The sequence below is a fragment of the Ipomoea nil genome, unplaced genomic scaffold (assembly GCF_001879475.1).
Source record: "Ipomoea nil cultivar Tokyo-kokei standard unplaced genomic scaffold, Asagao_1.1 scaffold2653, whole genome shotgun sequence".
Lineage (NCBI taxonomy): Eukaryota > Viridiplantae > Streptophyta > Magnoliopsida > Solanales > Convolvulaceae > Ipomoea > Ipomoea nil.
The window spans coordinates 1,033,096-1,046,104 of record NW_017619081.1 but is presented as its reverse complement, the minus strand read 5'-3'; the positions used below and the strand labels follow the sequence as shown (position 1 = coordinate 1,046,104).

Here is a 13,009-nt window from a genome sequence, read left to right as displayed (position 1 = left end):
GCCAAGTATTCCCCACAAAACGTACCGAGGGTTTCGACCCTAACGCTTATAAGCTTCTAGCCAAAGCTGGCTATAACCCCAATGAGCCACAGAAGTTGGGAAAGCTTATCCCAGAAGCCGGTGGTAAAGGCAAGGCAAATCACCAAGAACCTCAAACACGCAAAGGGTTGAGTTATGTCCCTCCTAAACCAGTGCAAATTCTTATAAACAAGGCTACAAGTAATTGTATCTCCGCGTATGAAAGTGAGTACGATCCAAAACTCACTCCTACCAATGATAATGGGCAAGACAAAAAGAAGTCAGTCTTCGACCGAATTGATAAGGCGGACTCTCGACGCTCAATCTTTTGATAGACTGGGGTCAAGTCCTAAAGCCCCAAAGAGAAAGTCAATACATGATCGACTTGGAGCTATCCAAGTTATGAAAAACAATACCCATCTTCCTGATGAAATTGAGCCTTCCAAGAGGCTTAGAAGCATGATTCCTTCTCGGATGATACAAGAAACATATATTCATGTTTCATGTGGTGAAGTGTTGAAAGTCCAACCGAAGACCATTGTACACACTCGTCTACATAAAGAAGAAAATGAGGAAAGCGTAGGCTCAAGTGATGACGTACCACCAACTACTCAGGGAGAGGTGGCATCGTCCTTCCATATCACTTTATGTGATGAGACGCCGATTGAGGGAGAAGATGCAGAAGAGGCACCCCATGAGTTAGAAGAAGGGGTACGAGCTGTAGTGGATGAATTAAAAGAAGTCGATTTGGGAACTCCCGAAAATCCCCGTCCTATCTTCATTAGCGCACTTCTTTCTGATGAAGATGAAGAAATCTATGTCACATTGCTGAAAGAATATATTGATGTCTTTGCATGGACATACAAGGAAATGCCAGGGTTAGACCCAAAGGTAGCTGTGCACCGCTTAGCAGTGAAGAAGGGGTGTCGCCCGGTTAAGCAAGCTCAACGATGCTTCTGCCCCGAGCTCATTCCCTCTATTGAAACAGAAGTTAATAAGCTTATAGAGGCTGGCTTCATTCGTGAAGTTAAATATCCAACCTGGATATCCAACATTGTGCCCGTGCGCAAGAAGAACGGCCAGATCCGTGTCTGCGTAGATTTTCGGGACCTCAATGTTGCATGCCCAAAAGATGACTTCTCGCTTCCTATCACGGAGTTAATGATAGATGCCGTAACTGGACATGAGATCATGTCATTCATGGATGGCTCCCTCTGGTTACAATCAAATCCGCATGGCGCCAAAGGATGAAGACTTAACTGCATTTCGAACGCCGAAAGGCATCTACTGTTACAAAGTAATACCCTTTGGTTTGAAAAATGCAGGTGCTACATGCCAAAGGGCTATGCAGACAATATTTGACGATATGCTGCACAAAATGGTCGAATGCTACGTAGATGACTTGGTTGTGAAGTCGAAATTGCGCACAAATCACTTGGTGCATTTAAGGCAAGTCTTCGACCGCCTACGGAAGTTTCAACTTAAAATGAACCCCTTGAAATGTGCTTTTGGGGTTGCTGCTGGAAAGTTCCTCGGGTTTACTGTTCGAAACGGGGGCATCGAGATCGAGCAACCCAAAATCGATGCCATAATAAAAATGCCCAGCCAAGAAACCTTCATGAGCTTAAAAGCTTACATGGTAAGTTAGCTTATATCCGAAGGTTCATATCAAACCTAGCAGGAAGATGTCAACCTTTTAGTCGGTTGATGAAAAAGGGCACCCCGTTCATATGGGATGAGGCATGCAAGAACGCATTTGAGAGTATTAATTCATACTTGATGAAGCCGCCTGTGCTAACCGCTCTTATTCATGGTCGCCCACTAATCCTCTATATCTCCGCCCAAGATAGTTCTGTGGGCTCCTTGCTTGCTCAGGAAAATGAAAAGGGGAAGGAGAATGCTCTCTACTATCTTAGTAGAATGATGACCCCGAACGAGTTAAAGTACTCCCCAATTGAAAAGTTGTGTTTGGCACTGGTGTTCGCCATAAAAAAACTTAAGCACTACTTCGAGGCTCATACCATTCGGCTTGTTTCCAAGGCGAACCCGGTGAAGTATGTTATGGCGAAGGTCGTGCTCTCCGACCGCCTTGCAAGGTGGTACTTACTGTTTCACCAATTTGAAATCATTTATGTGTCGTAGAAGTCTGTCAAGGGGAAAGGCTTAGCTGATTTCCTCGCAGATCACCCAATACCTGCTGAATGGGAGTTGTCTAACGATTTGCCTGATGAAGATGTGCTTGTCATTGAAGTCCTACCCCCATGGAATATGTACTTTGATGGAGCTTCGCATAGAGAAGGGGCAGGAGCTGGAGTTGTCTTCGTCACTCCAGAAGGCGAGGTGTTGCCATATTCATTCACCTTGACTGAACAATGTTCAAACAACGTTGTTGTGTACCAAGCATTGATACTTGGGCTCGAGATAGTGGCTGACATGAAATAGCTGAGGATTAACATTTATGGAGATTCAAAGTTGATCATAAACCAAGTGTTGGGTCTATATGAAGTGGAAAAGGCGAAGTTAGTCCCATATAACAACTATGCAAAGATACTCATGCAATGGTTAGGGGACGTCACAATTGAACATATACCGAGGAAAGAAAACAAGCAAGCTGGCGCCTTAGCTGCATTGATTTCAACTATTGCTCATCCTGCAGCCAGAGTACAAGTATGTCAAAGGTGGGTAGTTCCGCCAATCTTCAATGAAGACAGATCAATTGATGAAACTGTTGAACTCCCTACTGCCTCAGTTTATGATATAGGCAAGGACGACTGGAGGCAACCGCTGGTTGACTACCTCACTGATGGAAAGTTACCCGAAGATCCGCGTAAGAGGGTGGATATAAAGCGTCGAGCTCCTCGCTTCATCTACTATAAAGAAACGTTGTATCGTCGTTCATTCGAGGGAGTCTTTCTCCGATGTCTAGGGAAAGAGGAAGTTTTACAAGCTATGCAAGAAGCTCATTCTGGGGTTTGCGGTGCACATCAATCCGGTCCCAAGTTACATTTCCATATTAAGCGAATGGGCTATTATTGGCCTACAATGGTAAAGGATTGCATAGACTACGCTCGAAGGTGTCAAGCTTGTCAATATCATGCAAACTTTTTCCATCAACCACCAGAACCTCTACACCCAACAATTGCATCTTGGCCATTTGATGCATGGGGACTCGATGTAGTTGGCCCAATTACACCTAAGTCATCTGCAAGGCATGCATACATACTAGCTGCCACCGATTATTTTTCAAAGTGGGCTGAAGCCGTGGCTTTGAAGGAGGTGAAGAAAGAAAATTTTGCAGACTTTCTCTGTGTCCATATCGTCTATCGATTTGGTATCCCACGATATATCTTAACAGATAACGGGAAACCCTTTGACAACAAGTTGATGGACAAGATCTGCAAGCTTTTTGACTTTAAGTAGCGAAACTCATCAGCTTACTATGCAGCTGCAAACGGGCTTGCCGAAGCATTTAACAAGACCCTATGCAATTTGTTGAAGAAAGTGGTCTCGAAATAAAAAAGAGACTGGCATGACAGAATGGAAGAAGCTTTGTGGGCATATAGAACCACACACCGCAGACCTACTCAAAGCACTCCATACTCTTTGGTGTATGGTGTAGAAGCGGTCTTGCCTTTAGAGCGCCAAATACCTTCTTTAAGGTTGGCCATAAAAGAGAGCCTCACTGATGAAGAAAATGCTAAGTTGCGCTTGGCTGAGTTATAAGCCTTGGATGAAAAACGTTTGCAGGCGCAACAAAGCTTGGAGTGATATCATGCTCGCATGTCTAGAGCTTTTAACAAAAGGGTAAGGACCCTTTCCTTTCAAATTTGCGATAAAGTCCTAGCTGTTCGCAGGCCCATCATTGTCACAAGAAAAACCGGCCACAAGTTCACTTCAAGGTGGGATGGTCCCTACGTGATTCTAGAAGTTTACACCGGTGGGGCTTACAAGCTAATTAGTGAAGATGGCTTCAAAATCGATCCAATTAATGGAAGATTCCTAAAGCTTTAACACCCTTAAACTTGGGGTGTTAGCACAAGTCGTAGAAATATGATGAACGACTCATCCACAAAAAATGCAGCACGTGGTTAAACTGCTAATGCATCTCGCTTTGTCTATGGGTGGGCCCAAATCATCGACGCTCCTGCCCCGCATGAGTTGAAATTGTGAATAGCTCTACTTAAAAAAAATTATTTGAACTACGTTTGACTTGATCTCCTTCATGGGAGTACGTAGGCAGCTTAGAAATCAAACTATCTAAGATCAGTCATAACAAAACAAATCCAATTCATGTTGCAAGAGTGATGTAGAAGGACAATCATTCAACATGTCAATGCAAAGATGTACGAGTGATTGCTAAAAAAAAAAAGCGCAAAAATGAGAAGCTTTCAATTATCAAGAGTTGAGGAAAGAAACAACAACAGTCTTGCAACCAAAAAGAAAAAACGACTAAAGGAAAAATAACATCAGTCGATGAAAAGCCTAAAGCTAAGCATGTCATCTTACATGCCTCCAAGCTTCTCTTGGCTTCATTCAAGCTCTCCCCATCTTCCGGAGTCAACAGAGTCAACCCTTGGATGAGAGAGACTTCTACCTTGGCATTTGAGACTGAACTCTCAATAGCCTCAGAAGCGATAGAAGTGTCATAATCACAGCCATAGGAGCAAACCCTTCATGAAATTTTAAAGGGAAGAAGCTACAGGATACTCCCTGGCACGAGTCGAAACTGCCTCATTTTCAAGATTCCCTGGCACGATTCGAAACTGCCTCATACCCATCAAGACTCCTTCACATGACATATTGTCTTTTACAATCTCATGCTGAGGCTAAAAAATATTTTGCCACAAAAATGTTGCATCACATTATATATATTTATATATACACATGCGCACAACTTAAACATTAATTGTGCATGTGTATAATATATTATATATATCATGTACGCAGGGACGGAGCCAGGAATTTTGTTGGGGGGGGGGGGGGGGCAAAATAGGGACGGATTCAGAAATTTTTTCCCGTAGAAGCGAAACATTAAAATAAAAGAGATATTTAATAAATAAATAAATTATCTAAGAAATACTCCGTATATGTATAAATATTATTGGGTATGGGCGAAAAATAAAACATATCAAAACTTTATAAAAATATTTATAACAAAATATGAAACATAATTAATTTGATAAAATAATTTGAATATATATGTATGTATGTGTATGTTTTAAATATTAAAAAAATTATTAAAACGTGAAAGTTGTTAAAACCATAGGGAAGGAGTCAAAAAAAAATTGTAAAATTATATTGACAATAGAAGGAATCAAACCACCTTTAATATAACTAAGCACATGCTTTACCAACTAATCTAACTCATTTCTTATTAACAACCAATAGTTTTAATAGACAAATACTCAAACATGTACTATATATACATATATACATACACAGATTATATATGGGGTGGGGGTGGGGTGAGGGGGGCCAGCTGACCCCCTACCCCCCTTTGGCTCCGTCCATGCATGTACGTGATGCACACAAAATATGAAAGCAAACATGGAGTATGTACATATGGGCACCAACGTCACCAAGCATATATTATGTACGTACATATGTATATGATCCGCAAAGTGAAAATGCCAAACATATATATATATATATATATATATATATATATTGTATACATATATATACAGTCGCATGGACCAGTGGAGTAATATATTTACAGTGCATGCAAAGCTTAAAGCTAGTACGTGGGCCACGTATATATTATGTATACATACACACTACTACACGAAAACAAGGACAAAGTGAAAAGCAAATATATATTATATATGGTATATGCACGGCAAACATACAGTATGCATGTGCATATATATATATGTGCACAAGAGAAATAAGGAGTGTGAGATATATGTACATAATCCCTGCAAAGCATATAAGGAAAGCTCATACCTCTGTAGCGGTCTCGCAGCGAAGCTTCAATAAACAATTCTTCTCTGTCGAGTTCACGAGCAACACTGTATTTTCTCCCAAAGCAATCGGTCCTCCGATGACGATCCTATGGTGCACGACGAACTCCTGAAATACACCGAAAGCAAAGTAAAAGACTGTAATATGAGCCTTTCAATTCCAGAGCCTCGTCCATGAATAGCAACGCCCATAGTGGTTCCATCTTCTCCGTCGATGAACCGACGGCAACGCCCCGAAGCACAAGGCTATCCAGTAGCTTTCCTCTCCAAATGGTGTCATTGTCAACAATAATACGCATCATCTTTCGACGAGCTCATTGATGACGGCAACGTGCCGGAGCACATGCCCGGTGAGCACATCAGATGTCCGATGCGATACTAGATCGCCGGCGTGATTCCTTTTCCCTTCATTTCCAGGTATGCGATGAGAATGGAGGGCCACAGGAGCATGTGTCCGGTGACGTGCCAGCAGCTTCCTGTCCCCAATGACAGCGACCGACGGTGCGAGTCCGAGCAAAGATAGAAAACAAGTCTGGAAAAATCAATTTCCAAGTGTTTCTTCTTCGTTGACAAAGACAGTGACGTGCCGGAGCAACATCCTGAGGAGACTCTATGGCGTGTGCTCCTTCTCCGATGACGGTGGTCAGTAGCGGCAGCGAGTCCTAACAGTGGTGGAAAACATTATGAAAAATCAATTTTCAAAAAGTTCCGTTGCACTGTTGGTGAAAATGGTGATCCAAGCAATGACGATATTCCAAGCAGTTCCCGGTCTATTGTTTATGAAGATGGCGATATTCCAAGCAGCTCCTAGTCCAGTGTTCGTGAAAATGGCAAGATTCCAAACAGTTCCTAGTCCAGTGTTCGTGAAAATGGCGAGAGTCCAAGTAGTAGCGTGAAAGCCGGGAGGAAAATCGATTCCCAGGGAGTCCCATCCAATGCTATCAATTCTCTTTGTTTGGTGTCTCCAATTCCCGTTGTACATGGAAGCTGCAAAAAAATTAAATACACAGATATACATATGGGGTAGAAATTAAAGTTGAGATTTACCTGAAGGAAGTTGGTCTATTCTCGGATGGTTGGGGATGCAAAGCAGTGAATATGAGCTATTATTTATAGCTGCAGAATGAGGAATTTGAATGCATCTAACTCCAATTTTGTTATTTAGTCCATATCAAGTGCTGGTTTTATGGTTAATTATGTGGCTGGAACCTTATGTTGATAGAATTGTGAATGCAGATAAGGGCTGATTGTATGGTACGTGGAACTATACTTGAGGTCCACGTACGTCCGTCAAAGAAGTCCTACTGGATATAGTATACATAAAATTGGGATTTGGCCAAAATTATAATTTATAAAGGAAAAAGATGGGCCTCTAATGAGATTCAGAGATTGTTTACGCAATTATAAATATTTCATTTCTAGAAATTCTGGGCGTGGCTTAGAATCCAATTGTCTTTGGATTAATCAACTTATTTGGGGTATAAAAAAAAGTATAGAACAAATTGCACTTTTGGTCCTGTGAGTGTTAGGATACTGACAATTTGAGTACGTGACTTTCAAAAATCCCAATTTAAACCTTTAACTATGCATTTTTTGGCACATTTGGTCTTCCGGGCCAAATTGCCGGCCAATTTTGGCCGGAAAAACATAAATTGGTTCAAATTGTTTGTTGACGAGGGTAAAATTGTCATTTCACTCTCTTCTTCTTCATTCTCCCCCTTCTTCTTCGTTCTTCTTCTTCTTCATCCGGAAAAATGGAGGCTTATATTATTACTGAGCGGCGCCGGTGAGGAACGGGGTTGAGAGTTGAGATGATGATGATGAAATGCATTATTATTACTATTATTCCCAGTAATGGCTCTGACACTCTCTTCTGCTAATGCATCACAGAAAGCTCTGTGTGTGATAAAACTATCCCTCCTGCCATATCAAAACTAATATAATTGAACCCATTTTTGGTCAAGAAATTAGAAGAAAAGGGTGAAGAGTTAAAGATTAGAATACCTAGAAAAAAGGGTTCCACATTCGCATCTATATTCCCTTGTTCCACAGGTTTTAGAGTGAGCCTTCCAATCAGACTGAACCGCATAACGCTTAGAACATTTGTCACATTTCCACTTCTTCTCCCCATGTTTTCTGCAGAAATGCTTCTTAATCCCAGTGAGGTCTCCCAGGGCTCTAGATGGGTCATGGTGGACGCAGTTAGTTTCTGGGCAAACATGCATACACCTTCTTCCTCACAACATCCTTGCTACTTCTCTGCTTCAACTTCAACATTCTTTGTTTTTCCGACAACGCATTGCCGACAACTAACGCATGAGGGTAAAATTGTCTGACCACTAAAGCATTGCCGACAACGCCGTTTCCTTCTCCTTTTTCCGGCCGCCGGTGAGCGAAGAAGAAGAAGAACGAAGAAGAAAGGGAGAATGAAGAAGAAGGGAGTGAAATGACAATTTTACCCTCATCAGAAATTAATTCGAAGCATTAAATCTTTTTCCGGTCAAAATTGGCCGGCAATTTGGCCCGGAGGACCAAATCTGCCAAAAATTGCATAGTTAAAGGTTTAAATTGGGAGTTTTGAAAGTCACGTACTCAAATTGTCAGTACCCTAATACTCACATGACCAAAAGTGCAATTTGTTCAAAAAGTATAATATAAAAGACTATAACGGAGTGTTATGGACTTTGGACATTGGGTCGTTGCTAAATTATAAGTTTTTTCAGTCGAAATGAAATGGGTCGTTGATTGTGGGCGCCATTGGCATATTGGATATAGTTCTTGTTGGGTCATTATCAAACTGGGTATTCTACAATCAAGATATAATTTATTGGATATTTGCAAAAATGGACTCTTGGACTACTACGGTTAATTTCGAGACAACCTTCCCTGTGCATTTAAGACACGTCAAGCAAGTCTCGCAGGGGCAATTTGTAAGCATTGAAAATTTAAATAATATTGTTGGACCGTGGTGGATAATTGATTGCTAAATTAATTACTTTAATTAAGCTAATTGGGTTAATTAAATGGCCCATTAAATAATTAATTGGTTTAATTACTTAATTGAATGTAATTGAATGTTGGATTGTTCGGCCCAAGTTTGTGGAATATTTAATTGAGTCGGACCAGGCTGCTTGGATTAATTGGGTTGCCTAATTAGCGGGTTTGACTTGGTTTTTGGCCCACTAAATTAAAATTATATGTGGATTATATAATTTTGAAGAATTTGGATATTTGATATTATTTGAAATTTGATGAAATGACGAATCTGGACGCAATGGTGTCCCGATACGTTCCTTAATTTAATTAAAATAATTAAATTAAATTAGGAATTAAAATTTGGTTGGAGATTTTCCCTCACCCTCACGGCCTCACCACTATTAATAGTGGTTTCATTTTCAAAGAATGGGCGCTGGAAATCTACATACCGAAGCTCTGCCGAAATCTCGCCAGGATATCGTCTGGAACACGCCCGCAGTACAACTGCGTATATTGCGCTGAGGAACACGCCATTTGAACACCGAAAGCCCTTCTTTGAAGATCAAGCTACATATTAGCCCTTCATTGAGGAACAAGATACTAACTCCGGAGGCCCTTTAGCAAGGAACTACTTCCAGTTCGGCACACTCCCGAACTCGGCATACTCTGAACTTGGCACACTCCCGGACTCGGCATACTTCCAATTCAGCATACTTTGAACTCGGCACACTCCCGAACTCAGCATATTTCCAGTTCGGCATACTCCCGAACTCGGCATACTTCCAACAAAGATCTACTTCAAGTTCAGCATACTCTGGACTTAGCACACTTCCAATTCGGCATATTCCAAATTCGGCATACTTCTAGTAGAAAATCAGAGGACTTCTCCTATACAGAGATTGTACCCCTTCCCGTTTGATATATACTTGATACTTCATTATAACCGATACTTTGAATTTTGAATATATACAATTCAAGTTTTTCGCGTTTACAAGCACAAACAAAACTAAATAAATATTCAAAAAAAATAAAACACAGACAAACCACCTCCAAATGATTTTAACCTACCGACGAAGTCTTCCTCGCCGCTCCTCGTTCTCGGCGGAATCCACCGGTGAGAAATTAGCATGGTCGACAGCATAAGGATCCGCTGCTTTGCTTTATTTATTTATTTATTTATTTTTGGCGAGAAAACGTTTGCCACTGCTTTGCTGAACAAATGCAAATCATCACATATGAACCAGTTGTTCTAGCCCAATCTAGAAGCAAAAGAATAAAGAAAAATAAAATAAAATAAAATGTGCTTGAAGAAGGATCCATTAGCATGTCTGCCGGCAGCCAAAACTTTGCATGCTTGCCGCTGCTTTGTTTATTTTTTTGGGTGAGAAAACGTTTGTCGTTACTTTGCTGAACAAATGCAAATCATCATACATGAACCAAATTTTTTTGCTGCAAGAGAATACATTTAACAATGTGATATTCTACACACAAAAGAATACATTTAGATGCAGAATTATCTCTCAAAATGTGACACATACGGATGTGGTCTACATGTAAAAATTTCATAAGTTAAAGGGAAAAACTTGTTAAAACAAAGTCATTGTCTTCTTGATTGAAGGTGTAATCCAGAGCTTGTACAAGCGTTGTTGCATACTCTATTTTCCGAGGTTTCAGCTTCCTTCTTCGTGCAAGGCTCCGACCTCACAACGCAAACTGGCAGATTTAACAAAAGTGATGAAAAAAAAGTTGTTAAAAAGCAAAACAAAACAAAAAACTGGAAATCAATGGTTTACCTGCGGGTTGCGGAGCTGTGAACGGATGCCGTTGGTGGCTGCGGTATGCAAAGTCGACGACGGATAATGGATGCGGCCCGTGATTCCTTACAGTGAACGCTTGCTGGAAAAAATCAGAGAACAACAAAAGCTAAGCAGGAATAGCACAATAAAGTGAAGGAGTCTGTAGAATCCAAGGGTTAGCTTTGGAGTGATCAACGAAGTACTTTAGATCTTCCAACCTTCTTGCCTCCATGTCTATCTCTGTCTCTCTCTCCCTCTCTGAAGTCTTTTTCTATATCTATACATAATACATTTTCGGCTAAAGTGTCATCTAGCACCATGAACCATATTCGATTATTCATCCTGCACCCTGAACTTTCATATCATATATATATCAATCCACAAACCAAAAAACAAAATTCACCTAAAACTTTTAGCAGGTTTCCCTTCTTCCTGCTAACATGGCACCTGATGTGGCATTTCTCTTAACCTTATGTTGTCCATGTAAGCATTTACATATTTAAAGTTTAAAAAACCAAAATTATTATATAAAAAAACCATAATTTTCTTCTCTTTATTTTCATAATTTATACTTTTTCAATTTTTCAATTCCAATGTTTCAATTTTTATGTTTTTTTTTTAGAATTTTTATTTTTTGCATAATTTTTTGTTTAATATTTTTCCAGGTTTCCTAATTTATAGAAATGCTATTTTTTTTTTTTGTTTGTTTAGCATTTTCACACATAAATATATCCACCAAGTGAAATTAAAAATGAAATCAAGTTACTAATATAAATTATTGTAAAAAGAAAAACCAATATATATTATTGCTAATAACAAAACAAAATAAATTCTCAATTCATAATCCACTAGCTAGTTAAAAAACAAAATCGTACATACACAGTAGCTATAAACACCAGCTAGTTAATAATAAAAACAAATAAAAATAATGAGAGAAAAGAAAAGTGACTTCATCAATCTTCATCTGCCTTCATGGTCCCATTGAGCTTCACTCTGTGCAAGCTACACAAAAGAAGAAAGCATTGTCAATTAATCATAAACTGCTAACAACCATCTACATGAATTATTTAAATATGCATTATGTTCAAAAAAGCTTTCCTAACACAAGTTTGTCCCTCTTCCACTTCCTCTCCCTCTTCCTCTTCCTCTTCCTCTTCCTCTCCCTCTAATAGCAGTCGATGGTCTTCCTCTTCCTCTAACAGTAGAAGAACCGGCAGATTCTACTTGTTGTCTTGACAATGTAGGACAAAATCGTTTGTTATGTTCATTTCCCTTGCATAATTGACATGTCATAATTCTTCTTTTTCTAGACAGCTTTCTAACCTCTTCACTCATTTTTTGTGTGTTTTTTTCATTTTTTCAAGCTTTCTTTTCTTCTTTGGCCTACCAGTCATCTTCCTTGGAACAGGAGAAAATATTTCATCACCTTCAGTCCTTGGCCAAAAGATTTCCCCATTCAATGGCTGGATTACATGCTCATATGTCTTCAAGTATAGCTCCTTACTATAGCATTCATGTATGTACTCTTCAGGCTGATGTCCTTTGTGAAATATTGCACAAATACCATGACGACATGGGATACCAGTCAACTGCCAAAGCCTACAAGAACAGGTCATCAATTGTAAATTTACATTGAATTGAAATCTGCCTTTTTTAATCTCATACTCCTCAACTCCATTGGATGACACTTCCCAACCTGCACTCCCAAGTATGCTTTCATTCAGTTTCTTCATGACCAATGACCCATAATTCCCTCTCCAATTTTGAGCCCATGTTTTTTTCTTTGCAACCCTCTTCAATGTTGCTACCCGTATATCCTAAAGCATTGGAATTATGAATTTTGACCTTGCATTCAACAAAGTTTTGTTGAATGCCTCACTCAAGTCGTTATCTACCATGTCACACTTTACATCTTCCTTGAGGTAAGCCTTGCACCAAAATTGCATAGGATATTTGTCAAGAGCAACGCGAGCAGGAACATCTATCTTCTCTAAAGCCTTCAAATTTTCAGCAAGTTGTGCTTCATTTGGGGTCTTTGCAATCTTCCAGAAATGAGTCTTTAGTACCTTCCCTCGATGGCTCTTACTCCAATTGGCATGCACATGCCTAGCACAGTTTCTATGTTGAATTCCCGAGAATAGATCTTGAATGACATTGGATAATCCCTACAAAAGATATGCCACAAAACAAAGCAAACTAAATTTAAATACATACAAACAAATTTAGAAAGTACAAAGAAATAGATTGAGAAAATGA

The 13,009-nt window shown here is 39.8% G+C and overlaps 1 protein-coding gene across 1 annotated transcript; it reads left to right on the top strand.

Moving 5' to 3' along the window:
• Nucleotides 1–420: 420 nt before the first annotated feature.
• LOC109154689 lies at nucleotides 421–3,438 on the top strand. The gene is made up of 6 exons (XM_019302423.1): nucleotides 421–837; nucleotides 886–1,225; nucleotides 1,344–1,657; nucleotides 1,804–2,088; nucleotides 2,161–2,358; nucleotides 2,461–3,438. The coding sequence occupies exons 1-6, from the start codon at nucleotides 421–423 to the stop codon at nucleotides 3,436–3,438; spliced, it is 2,532 nt and encodes an 843-aa protein (XP_019157968.1).
• The last annotated feature ends 9,571 nt before the right edge of the window (nucleotides 3,439–13,009 follow it).

Excerpts from the sequence above, each read along its gene's own strand:
- LOC109154689 (XM_019302423.1), top strand. The coding sequence starts at position 421 with ATGAAAAACAATACCCATCTTCCTGATGAAATTGAGCCTTCCAAGAGG. Across the intron at positions 2,089-2,160 it reads TGAAGTATGTTATGGCGAAG|AAGTCTGTCAAGGGGAAAGG; the intron begins GTCGTGCTCTCC and ends TATGTGTCGTAG. Across the intron at positions 2,359-2,460 it reads TCGTCACTCCAGAAGGCGAG|CTGAGGATTAACATTTATGG; the intron begins GTGTTGCCATAT and ends GACATGAAATAG.